General features: G+C 49.7%; 1 protein-coding gene across 21 annotated transcripts in view; it reads right to left on the bottom strand.

Annotated features, from left to right (window-relative positions):
• Positions 1-14,736, bottom strand: part of PLEKHA6 (pleckstrin homology domain containing A6) — a 200,422-nt gene that overhangs the window by 5,747 nt on the left and 179,939 nt on the right. For 19 of the 21 annotated variants that reach the window (XM_064273345.1, XM_064273349.1, XM_064273350.1 and 16 more), the window contains 8 exons: positions 13,698-13,809; positions 12,935-13,071; positions 9,945-10,077; positions 9,673-9,779; positions 6,602-6,778; positions 5,416-5,583; positions 5,207-5,340; positions 4,293-4,438 (listed from right to left, as the gene is read on the bottom strand). In XM_064273345.1, coding sequence (XP_064129415.1) covers positions 4,293-4,438; positions 5,207-5,340; positions 5,416-5,583; positions 6,602-6,778; positions 9,673-9,779; positions 9,945-10,077; positions 12,935-13,071; positions 13,698-13,809 — 1,114 coding nt within the window. The remainder of the gene's footprint in view (positions 1-4,292; positions 4,439-5,206; positions 5,341-5,415; positions 5,584-6,601; positions 6,779-9,672; positions 9,780-9,944; positions 10,078-12,934; positions 13,072-13,697; positions 13,810-14,736) is intronic. The other 2 variants (XM_064273344.1, XM_064273336.1) reach the window with 1 other exon arrangement.

Raw genomic sequence — 14,736 nt, 5'->3', positions numbered from 1 at the left:
CACTTCCAAACCTGTACCCTTCCACATGGCCCAACACACTTGTAACTTTACGTACAAATACATCCACAGCCGCTTTCGAAATATACATTTGTATGCGTATCCATATCCCTGGCCCAGTGTGTAGTTGTCTGGCAGCCTCAACTTCTAAAATAGTCATGAGACCAAAAACTAAGCAACGAATATTTCATTAAAGCCCACATGGATGCTACAGCGTCAGTGCAGTGAAGTTCTCGTCCTTTACTCCTAGGGCAGACCCTTGGAGGCTAGTGACTTATTTATACACAATTTTAATAGGTGCTGACTTGCTGGGTGCCTAGTACACAGGAGGTTAGAAACAGGAAAATTAGAAGGAAAGGAATTGAGAGGCCTGCAGACGTCTATAAGAAGGCACAACTAAAAACAGAAAATCTTTTAGGAAAAGTAGTCATAATAACTTTAAAAGTCTTAACAGTTTGTCTACCTTTAGGGTAGCTACAACAAGCCCTATACCCATCATAATCTCTAACAGCATCCCTATAACCAAACCAAAAAAAACCCAAACCTGTTGCCGTTGAGTCGATTCTGACTTATAGCAACCCTATAGGACAGAGTAGAACCGCCCCGTAGGGCTTCCAAGGAGTGCCTGGTGGATTTGAACTGCCAACTTTTGGTCAGCAGCCAAATGCTTAACCACTGTGCCACCAGGGCTCCATCCCTATAATGGGTCAGCAAAATAAGGATATTTATAATGATACTAAAAGAGGAAGGAAAGCTTAAATTATGTAAGTATAATCTCTTTTTATATGAGGAATATATCCATCAATATAGTTAAAATCTACCTATGCAGCGAGCATGTACCGGCCCAGTGTGACAGTACAGTGTGTGCAACTGCAAGTACTGAAGTACTGCCACACGGGTAAGTGATCGGTCACGGGTGCTCACGGGTACTCCTGAGACTGCGCTCTCTCCCATTCTGCATGTATTCACACACAGATACCTGTTCTCAAGTATTGCAATATATATACTGAACACAACATAGACATAAATACGTTCTACTGATCTCCATACTACAAAAAAGCCAATCACACATAAATACATGCCTTCATAAGCACTGTTCCACCCACACACCGTATAGTCACATTCATACACATCTACAATCCAGCACCTGACCCAATACCACTTGTACTCATAAGTGACGGGCTTCCACACAACACCCATCTGGCACACATACACAAGCACACGTCCACAATCCTATATTCACACTCACACAGTCTCTCTGCCCACATACGACACATTTGAATACATGCCAGTACAGGCGTATTTACAAACATTACCCTATACAGACCACGTGCACATGACATTCATGCCACATGGCCCCACACACTATGTTCTTGAGTTCACACGTTCCGTGTGTATTACAAACACTGCACCGTGCCTCAGTGATTACAGGATCCGTGCCACACACCCACACTTGGGCACTGAACGTCACATTCTGTGCCCACAGCACACTGTCCTCATGACCTGTGCCTGGCACCCCATACACAGCGCTCTGGGCACGAGCCCACGCCCACACTGCACATGCCCACAACAGCCCTTGCTGGGCCTGGCAGAGCTGCAGCTCCAGGAATCTGGGCCCTAGGCTGGGGGCGCTGGGTACCGCGGGCTCAGTCTGAGGCCTGGCTCTACCACAGCCATTTTTCAAATAGTTGGGGTTTTGGCAAAAGCTAGGTGACTGCTTGCTTTCAGCACACAAGCCTGAAATGCAAGCCCATGTGTATCGAGGGGGAAATCTGATAGGCCGGGTGGATTTTGTTTTCATGGAAACTCTGGCTAGAGAATTGTAGTAGAGAGAGTCAGGGCCTGGACAGGGGCAGAGCAAGGCACTTTTAACATAGCATTGAGCATGCTGCCCCCTTGAAACAGGAAGCTGCCTTTTGCCCAGAGCATGTGGAATTTGATCTTTGGAAGGTTCAAGTTTATTTTGCAGCTAACCTACAGGGAGGTTCAGCAGAGGCCTCCTTGCAGCCAAACTGGTTGTGCTGCCTTCAGGCCACAGGATGGGGCTCTCTGAATCCCGTGCCTTCTCTTCCTCTCAACTCCAGCCCAGCTGACAGCCTCTCTCTGAAATTCCTGTGGGGCCTTTCCTGGGCCACCCATTCACCTGTCCATTAAACCCTAACTGCCAGGAGGTTCTTCTTTAGGGCTCACTTATATCCCCTTTGGTTTCTGAAAATATCCATGTTTAAAATAATTAGAAACATGACAAATGGTTCCTAGTTCTACTTCAGCTACTGTATTGCTATTTCGACTATGACCACCACCATCACCAACACTGCTACGACCATCACTACCGCCACAGCAGGCTGGTGTTTATCGAGCACTTGCTAATGCCAGGCATGGTGCTAGGTGCTTAACATACACAGTTTCTGGTCCTCATGCCACCAGAAGTGGAGGTAGGTATTTTCATCGGAATTTTACGGGTGAGGAAATAGAGCCTTGGAGAGCCAGGATGTGAACCCTCATCTATCTACCTGCTTCCATAATCACCAGCATGGAACACCATCCCTTCCTCTGTGTTCTTGGCCACAGTTCTTATTGGCTTGTGGCCTGACTCTTGCCTGGGCACACCTGTAACTGTTGCCTGGGCACACCTGCAACTGTTGCCTGGGCACACCTGCGACTGGTGTCTGGGCACACCTGCGACTGTTGCCTGGGCACACCTGTAACTGTTGCCTGGGCACACCTGTAACTGTTGCCTGGGCACACCTGTAACTGTTGCCTGGGCACACCTGCAACTGTTGCCTGGGCACACCTGCGACTGGTGTCTGGGCACACCTGCGACTGTTGCCTGGGCACATCTGTAACTGTTGCCTGGGCACACCTGTAACTGTTGCCTGGGCACACCTGTGACTGTTGTCTGGGCACACCTGTAACTGGTGTCTGGGCACACCTGCAACTGGTGCCTGGGCACACCTGCAACTGTTGCCTGGGCACACCTGTAACTGGTGTCTGGGCACACCTGTAACTGTTGCCTGGGCACACCTGTAACTGGTGTCTGGGCACACCTGCAACTGGTGCCTGGGCACACCTGCGACTGTTGCCTGGGCACACCTGTGACTGTTGCCTGGGCACACCTGTGACTTGTCTGGGCACACCTGTAACTGGTTCCTGGGCACACCTGCAACTTGTGCCTGGGCACACCTGCAACTTGTGCCTGGGCACACCTGCAACTGTTGCCTGGGCACACCTGCAACTGGTGTCTGGGCACACCTGCAACTGGGTGTCTGGGCACACCTGCGACTGTTGCCTGGGCACACCTGCGACTGTTGCCTGGGCACACCTGCGACTGTTGCCTGGGCACACCTGCGACTGGTGTCTGGGCACACCTGCGACTGTTGCCTGGGCACACCTGTAACTGTTGCCTGGGCACACCTGTAACTGTTGCCTGGGCACACCTGTAACTGTTGCCTGCATACACGTCTCTCTCCTCTACCAAAGTCATCACAGCTCCCTCAGGGGTCATCTCTCCTGACCCCTCAATCTCACTCTACCTCTTGATCCTTACCACCTTTTCTCTTGCTAATACGGAAATATTCAGTCTCCCAGGCCCCATGACTTAACTCTGCCTTTCCACTGCCTTTAGCCCTCCCGTTCTTTATAGGATCTTTCATTCTTCAAGCCCCAATTACATTCTCACCTATTCTGGAATGATAAATCACATCGAGTGAAAGTTAATCCCATCGACTTCAACCCCATCGGGGTCTACTCTGAACCCACTAGTTTTTGTATCAGCGTGAAGTCAGTTCCTCATACTCTATGTTCTTCACAGAAAAGTGGGTTTGGGTCAGTAGCCAAGGTGGTGATTGTATTACCCTTAACTCTGCATGCCTGCTCTCACTTCTTTTTTTATTCTTCCTATTTACATGCAGCAAGAATGGGAAGTGAAAAGATACGTCTACCTTTTCTCCACAACTGGTAAACATTTTTACTTATCTCGCCCAAATCAAGCTCAATTATCACCTCCTCTCTGTGCCTTTCCCAGACCTGCCCAGACGAGATGGCTCCCTGCATGGCCTCTGGCCAGTTTCTCCACAAAGCATCAGTGAGGACCATCGTAACTCTAAGTGCCTAGATGTCAGCAACTCTGGACCCTTTATATCCCCCCTGAGCCTAGCACAGTGCCTGGTGCTCAATAAAAGATCATCCTGACCTGGAGGAACATCTCTGTCCCTGCACCCCTCTCAGCACTGTGCTTCCTCCCCTACACCTGGTCAGCCGGCCTCCCTGGCAGAGCGAGGCCCAGCCCCTCTCACCAGACAGCATGCGGCCCCTGCGGGACGCCTCGGTCGCCAGGGCACAGGAGATTTCAATCCGCTTCTCCTGCTCCTGCAGCTGGCTCTCTGAGTCCTGGGGTATGTCCACAGAGTCCCCCTCGCCGATGGGCACCACGTTCTGCATACTAAAGAGGCACAGACACATAGACATGGAGGGAGGGACAGGATGGTCCAATTGGCTCGGGGGCCTACGAGTGTGCAGCCTCTGGTTCCCGGTAAGGCTGTCCCAAGGTGAGTGGGACCCGGCAAAACACATGCTGGGAAGCCTACCCTCAGCATCATCCAATGAATTAAAAGGTTCAGGTGAACATGTAGGCAGCCTTGGAGGGGAAAAGTCACCAGAGGACAGCCCACCAGGTTTGTCTTCATGCTATCATGTGCATGGCAGGGCAGTCTTGTTGGCACCGAATGGCAGCATCGCCCCTGACAGACGCCTGGGCCCAGCCTGCTGCCTCGAGCCACTGCCTCAATCTGTTCTCCCCTGGGGAGGCTCAGCGCCCCCAGTGACGTGGGTCGGGGTCAATCTGTTCTCCCCTGGGGAGGCTCAGCGCCCCCAGTGACGTGGGTCGGGGTCAATCTGTTCTCCCCTGGGGAGGCTCAGCGCCCCCAGTGACGTGGGTCGGGGTCAATCTGTTCTCCCCTGGGGAGGCTCAGCGCCCCCAGTGACGTGGGTCGGGGTCAATCTGTTCTCCCCTGGGGAGGCTCAGCGCCCCCAGTGACGTGGGTCGGGGTCAATCTGTTCTCCCCTGGGGAGGCTCAGCGCCCCCAGTGACGTGGGTCGGGGGTACTGGGTTCAGTAGCACCAGTGCCCCAGGCATCCTAGGTACCAGGGTGGGCAGAGGAAGTGGGGGGTCACCTGGACAGAGGAAGTGGGGGGTCACCTAGGCCGTTACCTGGATTTGGCAATGAGGGTCTTGATCCTCTCCACCTTCTTCTGCTTCTCCTTCAGCTCCTCGGGACTCAGGGGAGTGTCAGGTTCCAAATCGACGTACCGCTCGGGGATGAGGACTTTGTCTGGGGTGGAGAGCTGCGGAGGGGCTGAGGTCACCAGCCATACCCTTCCCTGGGCTTCCCCCCCGCTGCCCTCCCAGCCTCCAGTTACCTCCTTATGGATGTCGACATCATAGTGCTGGGGCTCCAGCTCCAGCTTGCGAAGCCGGGCGATCTCCTCCCGTGGCGTCTCGTAGGCCTGCCCGCCAGGCTCCTCTGCCCGCAGGGCTGCCTCCAGGTTGGAGATGTCCACCTCGTGGATGCTGCGGTGACGGCGCACCTAGGGGCCAGCACCGTCAGGATCACTCGGGGCCTTCATCCCCATTGCCGGCAGTACCTCCACTGTTACCCATGGCACCAGGCAGCCCTAACCATGCCAGTATCATCGCCGTCCCTGCCTCAGCACACCCAACCTGGCCACCACCCCACTGCCCCCGACTGCAGAGCTATCCTCTTTCCAACCTGCTTACCCAAAGCCTGCCCACCTTCAAAGGCCCAGAGGCAAAAATCGCATCAATATCTCCTATCAGTACTTGTCACTCTGCAATGAGCTAGATCCCGTATTCATTCTGAGCCATATACTTTAGGCAGTTGAGTCACTTTGCCTTGTACTGATCTCCAATTGTTTCATATTATAGAAGTTCCAATCCACCAACTGGAATGTAAACTTTTTGGGAGGACAAACTTAGAGGTTATAATTTTTCTGCATTTCTGAAATTCAGTGGAAAGAAAAATGAGGCAGATGCCTTGGGCTATTCCTAGCTCTGTCACTTAATAGCTGTGTGGCCTAGAATCATTTCATTTCTCCCGACTTTGTTTTCCCAGAAGTAAACCAGGGATAGTAATTCTTGATGCAGTGTTGTTGGAAGGATTAAACAATATAACATGAAAGGGGTCTGTAGCTGCTTTGCACCATGCAACAGTGAGTATGCCCAGCCCAATGCTAAGCACAGGAAACTCTGGAAATACTTTTAAGTGATGGCTATTTCCAGGTGGTAGATTTTATACTGTTCTCCATTAACTGGGTTTTTAATGATTCATTTCAACAAAAATAATCATCATTCTGTTTTGTGAGTTATTTTTCTTTAAACATAAAAAGGGAAGCACTTGTTGAAATAATTCTCCTGCCCTATTTTTTTTTTTTTTTTTTTTTATGGTAAGAAGCCTCCTCCAGTTCTCCCAGGTGCCCAGGGTCCCTTCCCTCTCAAGCCTCCCTGACCTAGGCAGGCTGTGTCCTGGGAGTGGGCAATGTTAACAGATGCCAAGCCCCCCTCTACAGGTGGCTGGGAGGACCCTACCACTTTGTAGGTGGGCCGGGTGCTGGTGTCAGGAGCTGGGCTGGCCGGAAGCTGCAGGCTCCTTCGCTTCTCCTTCATAGAGCCACTCTGGTGCCGCCGCATACGGTCAATCTGCTCCTCCACACTCATCTTGACCTTCCCCTCACCAGGGAACACAGCACTCTTGGGGCGCTCCTGCTGCAGTGGGAGAGTGGGGCTCTGACAGGTGCCTCAGCACCCACCCAGCTTTTCTATCTGCTGTACTCTGTTAAAATTTCCCTTCTATGGGAAGCTTACCTATAATGGGTTGAATCGTGGCCCCAAAAAGATATGTCCAAGTCCTAACCCCCAGTGCCTGTAAATGTGACTTTATTTGGAAATAGGGTCTTTGTAGATGTAATTAAGTTAGGGAATTCAAGATGAGATCATCTGGGTTAGGGTGGGCCCTAAGCCCAAAGATGGGTGTCCTTGTAAGAGGCAGAAAAGGAGACAGTAACACACGGAAGAAGGCATATGAAGATAGGGGCAGAAATTGATGTGATGCATCTATGTGTCAAGAACAACCAGGATTGCCAGCAACCACCAGAAGCTAGGAGACGGATATGGAACAGATTCTCCTTCTGAGCCTTAAGAAGGAACCAACTGTGCTGACACCTTGATTTTTGGATTCCTGGCTTCCACAACTGTTAGAGAATAGATTTCTGTTTTTTTTAAGACACCCAGTTTGTAGTAATTTGTTATGGTAGCCTTAGGAAACTAATACAGATTCTGGTACTGGGAAGTGAGGTACTGATGTAACACCTAAAAATGTGAAAATGGCTTTGGAATTGGATAGTAGGTAGAGGCTGGAAGAATTTTGAGCACCATGATTGAAAAAGCCTAGATTGCCTTGAAAAGACAGTTGGTAGAAATGTGAATGTTAAAGGCAATTCCGGTGAGGGCTCAAAAGGAAGTGAGAAGCAAAGTAGAAAAGCTTTATCAGCTTAGAGACTACATATATTGTCAGGAACAGTATACTGGTAGAAATATGAATGTTAAAGGTGCTTCTGGTGATGTCTCAGAAGGAACTGAAGAACATGTTGTTGGAAACTGGAAGAAAGGTGACCCTTGTTATAAAGTGGTAGAAACTAGGCTGAATTGTATTCTATTGTTGGGTGGAAAGCAGAACTTATAAGTGATGAACTCAGGTATTTAGCTAAGGAGATTTTCAAGCAAAGTGTTAGTAGAGCAGCATGGTTTCTCCTTGCTGCTTTTAGTAAAATGTGAGAAGAAAGAGATAAACTAAGGAAGAAACTGTTAAGTAACGAAGAACCAGTATTTGATTTGGGAGGTTTTCAGACTATCCAGGTTGCAAAAAATGCTACAATTAGGAAATTCACTGTGGAGAAGGTGTGCACTGGAAAGCAGGCCAAGGGTGTGTCTGGGCAACCTTTTGCTGAAGAGATTATGTGTGTGACTCATAGATCCAATCAACCATCTCAGCAGAAGCCAGAAATAGAGATGGAGTTGTCCAGCAAGGATCTGTGGAGAATCCTCTTGTCTAATGGCATGGATCCCCTTGACATACACAGGAGACTCACAAGGTTTTTCAGAACATTGTATCAGCAAAAACACTGCTAGCCTGGCCTGAAAAAAACACATGAAATGAAATGACAAAAAGTGGTTGGACTTCTGAGATGTTATTGGCAGGAAATGGGCTAATAGCTGCAAAATGTGCTATCCTTTCAGAAAGAGAAAAAAGAAAGAAAAACAACAACAACAAAATCAACGCCTCTGAGGGCAGACAGGGCTACAGATGCCGAGACGGAGGCCAGAAAGGCAGACCCAGAGGTAGGGGTGATGGAATCTCCATGGGCCCAGAGGGCAGAGCCTTTACAGGACCAGAGAGCAGAGGAGCGAGCTACAGAGGATTATTCTCAGGCCTTAAAACCTAATGGAATTTGTTTTGCCGAATTCTGAATTTGCTTGGGATTGGTGATCCCTTTATTTCTTCCAATCCCTCCCTTTTGAAATGGGAATGTCTATCCTATCCCTGCCCCACCATTTTGTTTTGTAAGCAGGCACCTTGTTTTCTAGTTTCCCAGATCCAAAGACGGAGAGAAATTTTGCCCCAGGATTGATCATACCCATAGTCTCACCCATACCTGATGTAGATGATTTTGATCATGAGATTTGGGACTTTCAAAATGATGCTATTTAGATGAGATTTTAGATTTAGAGTTGATGCTGTGATGTGTTGAGACTTCTGGGAATGTTGGAATGGGGTCAATGTGTTTTCCAAGTGGGAATGGACATTTCTTTTGGAGGGCCAGAGGGCAAGGCTATAGAGTGTTGAACAGTAGCCTCAAAAAGATACGTTGAAGTTTTAACCCTCAGTGCCCGTAACTGTGAACCTTATTTGGAAATAGGGTCTTTACAGATGTGATGAAGTTAAGAAACTCAAGATGAGATCATCCTGGATTAGGGTGGGCCCTAAGTTCAATGATGGGTGTCCTTATAAGAGGCAGAAAAGGAGGCGACAATACAGAGAAGAAGGCATGTGATTGGTGTGATCTATCTATAAGCCAAGGAATGCTAAGGATTGCCAGCCAACAACCACCAGAAGCTAGGAGAGGGCATGGAACGGATTCTCCCTCAGAGCCTCCAGAAGGAACCAGCCCTGCTGACACCTCAGTTTCAGACTTCTGGCCCCCACAGCTGTGTGAGAATAAATTTCTGCTGTTTTAGCCACCTAGTTTGTGGTGATTTGTTACAGCAGCCATAGGAAACTAATACATTGCCTTGAGTCAGCACATTTGGTTCTGACCACTGATTTCTGTTGCACTCCCTCCTTTGTGAGTCATCCATCGGCACACTATAAGAGTGTTACATGTTCTTGTATCTTTATTATGCATGCTTTCCTTGTTCCTTGACAAGTCTCCCCGAAGGAGAACTCCTCTGGTGGGCTGTTGCCCCTCCTCCTGCTTGTTCTACCTTTCTCCCCCAGCCCTGGATTCCTTGATCAGTAGTGACAGATGGGTAAACACAGGCCCCTGGGCTCTAGCCTAGCTCAAGCCCACACAAGCTCTCAGAGCCTGCAGGTAGATACTTACCCGGGAGGCTAGTCCATTGGCGAGCCCATTGGCAGTCCTTCTCACAACTGTTTTTGGGGTCACCTCTTCATCAGTGGGTGACTTTGTTCGAGGGGGTACAATACCAACTGCATGGAGACAGAAGAAGTGCTTCTCAGAGAGAGGCTCAGTCTTGCCCCCACGAAGATTAAAGGCCCGGGATGGGTAAGCACTCTCTTTGGGTGCAAATGAGCACCCAGAGCTCCTTTCTCAACCCCAGCCCTCTTTCTGGGAGTGGACGGGTTAAGAAGTACCTTTGTTGAGAGCTGCCTGCTTGTCCGCCTCCACCTCTTGCCTAGTAGGAGGCCCAAGGCTGATATCTCTGGGGATGTCCAGGGGTAATGCCTGGTGGGTTTTTTTTTTGCTTTGCTCGTAGTTTGCCTTGGGCTGGGAAGAGAAAATGGGAAGATGGCTATTGCTAGAGTGACTGTCAGACATTTGGCCCCCGGTGATGTTTCTTTGTTTTACAGTGGTTGAAGCTCAAGCCTTGAAGATACAGGGTACAGAGAAACTCTATGTATTCCACCTGGGAAGTGGGTGGGAATACACTGGAGCCTACCACCCACATCACTTTAAGCTGGCCAGTGCTTGGCCATCTAGGGGACCAAGGTCTCAAGGCCCATGAGAAAGTTCCCTCAACCCAACCAGTTCTCTTGGCAAGCACTGAGAAACATAGAGTTGCCATGAGCCAGAGTCAAGGAATGGCCAGTGGAGGGGGCTTTAAGGCCAAGGGTCTCTGAGTCCGCCAGGATCCCACCCAAGAATTGAACAAAGAGAACCCACTGGGCCTTGGTACCAGAATTGCAGGGGGAGGAAAAGGGCTTTCAGCTCCATGGGACCAGAAGGGATCTCAGACATCAACTCAACTACACCCTCCCATTGTACAGTTGACTAAGTCTCAATGAGGAGAGTACAATAGAAAGACTAGGCCAGAGGTCAGAAACTTCAGTTCTAGTCCAACTAGAGAGGACACGTAAATCTGTAAAGTCAGGGTAACATTACCTGCTCTGCCCACCTCATCTGGTAAACCCTCAAGGGTAATCTATATTACCAGTAGCTGACTCTAGTGAGAATCTGCATCTCCCAATTTTAGGCACGGGGCTGTTTCTACTCACTATGCAACCTCTTCCAAGCCTAACTGCACATCTCTCCTGGATGTTGGCTAGGGATCCAGGCAAGAGAAAGAACCGTAACAGGGGAGAAAAGAGCCTATATCCTAATACTCCAGGGGCTCGTGAGACCCAAAGAGGACATGAGGCAAGGCAGAGACAGAGAGAGAGAGCATATAGGAGGACTGGGGTCGCAGGTAGGTAAGACAGAGGATGGGATTGGAATGGCACTGATGGGGATCATTCCATTCCCATTGGCTGGTCATGCTGGCAGAGGTGGGGCATACCACTACCACCCACAACCACTGGCTGCCTGTGAGTAGGGCAGCAACTCATTTTCCTATTGTCCACAGAAAGCAAAAAGGGGAAGGAGAACCTGTGTGACTATCTCAACCATCCCGCCCCTTATTCCTGAGTCCAGCTGGGGAAATAATATGCCAACGGGGAAAATGACTGCTTTATTCTAGTACTCTGCCTTGCCCCCAGACTGGCCCTTTGCCCATCCCTCTGCCCCCACCCTCCAGGAACCAAGGGTGCTGGGTACCTGACCCCTGGCTGTCTCGCCACTGCGGTGCCAGGAAGGGGAGTTGGGGTATGGCCAGAAACGGCTCTCGCTAGGGAGTGGAGGGACGGTTGGAGGAGACTCCAGGGGGACGTAGGCTTTGGGGAGGGGAGGCCGAGGCGGGCCAGGTTCCTGAGGCAGAGAGAAGCCAGAGCATTAGGAAGAACAAGAGCAGCCACTGTGAGAGCAGGAGAAAAGAATGTTAGCAGGAGGCAGATAACAACATGGCTGCAAACCTAGGGCGGGCCTCTGGGACTACCCACCCTTGGCCTGAATGGAGCTTCAACCCCAGAGCTAACTCTCCACCTGGCCCTCAAGGCCCTCCTCAACTGAGACCCCCACCCGTCTACTGCTCACCATTGCTCCCCAATACACATTTCTCCAGAGCTTTCCCTCATTTTCTCAGCATCATGCTGGGCACGTTCCCACCCCTGTGCCTTTGCTCCCACAATCCCTCCTGCCTGCAATGGCTTTCCCTTGTTCCTCTGCCTATTGAAATTCTGTTGTTTTGTTGTTGTTGTAAAAATATTCACAACTTTTGCCAATTCAACATTTTTCAGGTGTACAATTTAGTGATACATTAATCATGCTGTGTAATCATCACCCATAATCATTGCCAAGTTTCCCATCACCATAAACAGAAATTTGATTCTTCATGAACAATGACCCCCACCCCCTCTACACATTTGCCTATTCTTGTAATTTTATATGACTGAGATCATACATTATTTGCCCTTTTGGGTCAAACTTATTTCACTCAGCATGTTTTCCAGGTTCATCCATGTGGTGGCATGTATCAGGACTTTATTTCTCTTTCTGGTTGAGTAGTATCCCATTGTGTGTGCAGACCATGTTTTGTTTATCCTTTCATCCGTTGATGGACATTTAGGTTGTTCTCACCTTTTGGCTATTGTGAACAGTGTTGCAATGAACACTCTCCAAAGTGTTACTGCCCCAGTTTAAGTTCTAGCCTCCTGTCCTAGTCAGTAATCCTCTCCCCACTCTTCGGAACATCAAGGCATTTACAGTCTGAACCATATGGCTCAATACTGAGACATAAACTATCATGTTCCACAAGCTGGCTGATTACTATGATTGTATCTTGATTCCCCACTGGATTCTGGGCTCCTTGAGTGAGAGGCTGGTGGTGTGTATACCTTTCTGAAAGGGCCTCATACCATCCCTTACCCATAGTAGAGCTCTGTAAACACTTGCTGGTTGACTGACTAAGAACCTGCTCCCCGTCACAGACCCTCAACCCTCTGGAAAAATCCTGGCTTTAAGTTTCTATTAAGTGTTTAGTATCTTTGCTTCCTGATGCTCAGGAAGACACTTCCCTGAAAAGATACTAAAGAAGACAGATGGAGAGGAGGACAGGTAAAGGGGAAATCTGGAGGGAAGGTCACAAAACTGGGTGTGAGGATAACTACTTGCAAGAGAAAGCCAAAGCCCCTAGGCCTGGATGCCTCTGGGAACAAGGAATGGACACAGAATATGTGTCATTTCAGGCAAAGGAGGATCTGGTCCCTCCCCACCTCCCCAACCTACCTTCTACTCCATCTTCTCAGCTTACCTCATTGGATCTGGGCTTGGTGGGGGATCCTTGAGAGCCAGATACCAGTGAAAAGGGGCTCAAGGGGCTGGTGAGGCTGGCGGAGCTGAGAGGGCTGGCTGGGCTGTTGGAGCTGTAGGTGGTGGAGGGGCCACCTCCTTGGGAGAAACAGAAGAGGAGAGAGATGAGGGAGGCAGTAGGGGTGTGGCCTGGTATGAGAATGAGCACCACAGGGGAGGAAAGAACCAGACCCAGGGATACAAGAAGGAGGATTTAGTCTCAGGTCCCCCTGGGCCTACTGGAGGGACACATTGCAGGTGCTGGGGTCACAGGCTGGCTGTTGAGAGGTGTGCTGGGCAGGGAAAGATGGTGGATGGACGTGAAACTGTTGCTGCTGAGGTGTTCAAGAAAGCCAGCCTGAGGTTCCAGGGCTTAAGGAAACACCAGGACAGTGATCACCGATCACCAGTGGGCCTGTGCCCTTAGGGGCTGGGGAAGCCCAAGTGCTCTTTGACCTTTTCTGGGGAGGAAGGTAGAGTACCAAGGTCAGCAGTGTCTCTGAGGGGTATTTCTAGTCTGTCTGCGGGAGACAGCAGATGAGGGAGCATCCTACCTACCATCCTGGGACTCAGAAGATTCTGGAGTTCTGAGAAGGCCTCACTGGCTCTGAGCAGTGTGAGGGCCTAGACAGGTATCAGCTGGTGGGTGTGGGATGGAGGCCAGAGACACAGGAGCATTTCTGGGGAGGTCAGAAGCCCCGGAGGCTGGCTGAGGAGGTGCCCACCTCTGTGCTTGGCCGTGTCTGTGCCCCGGGATGGGTTATTCTTTCTCAGCCCCTCCATCACGTCCTGGATCCTCCAGATCTCCTTCTGGATTTGCCGGTTAAGCACCTCATTCTGGGACAGCCAAAGAGCAAGTCAAAGAAAGCAGCTGCAGCTACGTGTCCCAGTCTTGCCTTCTCAGCCGGGAGCTCAGGTATCTCTGGACCAACAACACTTTGGACCAGTAGTAGGCAGGTGCGCACACACATACACAATCACACACAGATATACACACTCCCAACACACATATACATGTATACACACTCACATAATATACACATACAACACACACACACTCACATAATATACACACATACATACACCCACACCCACACCCACACACTCACAACACGCGCTCACACACATTCATACACACACACACACATACACTCACACACGCTCACAGCACACACACATACAATACACACATACCTATACACACATACACAATAAACACACATACACACACTTCTCGCCAGGGCGCCCATCTTTCTCATGGGCAGCCTCTGCCTCTTCGGCTTCTACAAAACAGTGTTCTGGAATTGCCAGAGGGTGGGGCTCCGCTATTACAGTTAAGAGCCCCTTGAGATAAAAACAGGACCTCGGAACCAAGACAGGGTGAAGATGTCCTGAGTCCCCCATGCTCAGGGGACATCTGGGTGGTCTTAGTGTGAAGGCCCCTCTAAGCGGAAGCTTTATGGTAGCCTGTTTTCCAGGGGGTAAGAGCTTCCAGTTTATTGTTTTTCTTCACATCCAAACAGTCCTTTTGCAATACCCACACCCAATGTTATACTTAAATACTCATGAGTTATATTCAATTATAGTTTATACTCTGAAAAATAATAACTACTATTTCTCTAGCAACACTCTGTGCCCAGCACTGGGCTAAGTGTTCAGCATCCAGTAACTCATTTAGGCTGCATGACAGCTCTGAGACAAGAGCACCACTTAACACCACGTTAGAGATGAAAAGGAGACAACTCCTCGAGACCATATGTTAAA

The sequence above is a fragment of the Loxodonta africana genome, chromosome 20 (genome assembly GCF_030014295.1).
Source record: "Loxodonta africana isolate mLoxAfr1 chromosome 20, mLoxAfr1.hap2, whole genome shotgun sequence".
Taxonomy (NCBI): Eukaryota; Metazoa; Chordata; class Mammalia; order Proboscidea; family Elephantidae; genus Loxodonta; species Loxodonta africana.
This window is presented reverse-complemented; position numbering and strand designations above follow the sequence as displayed.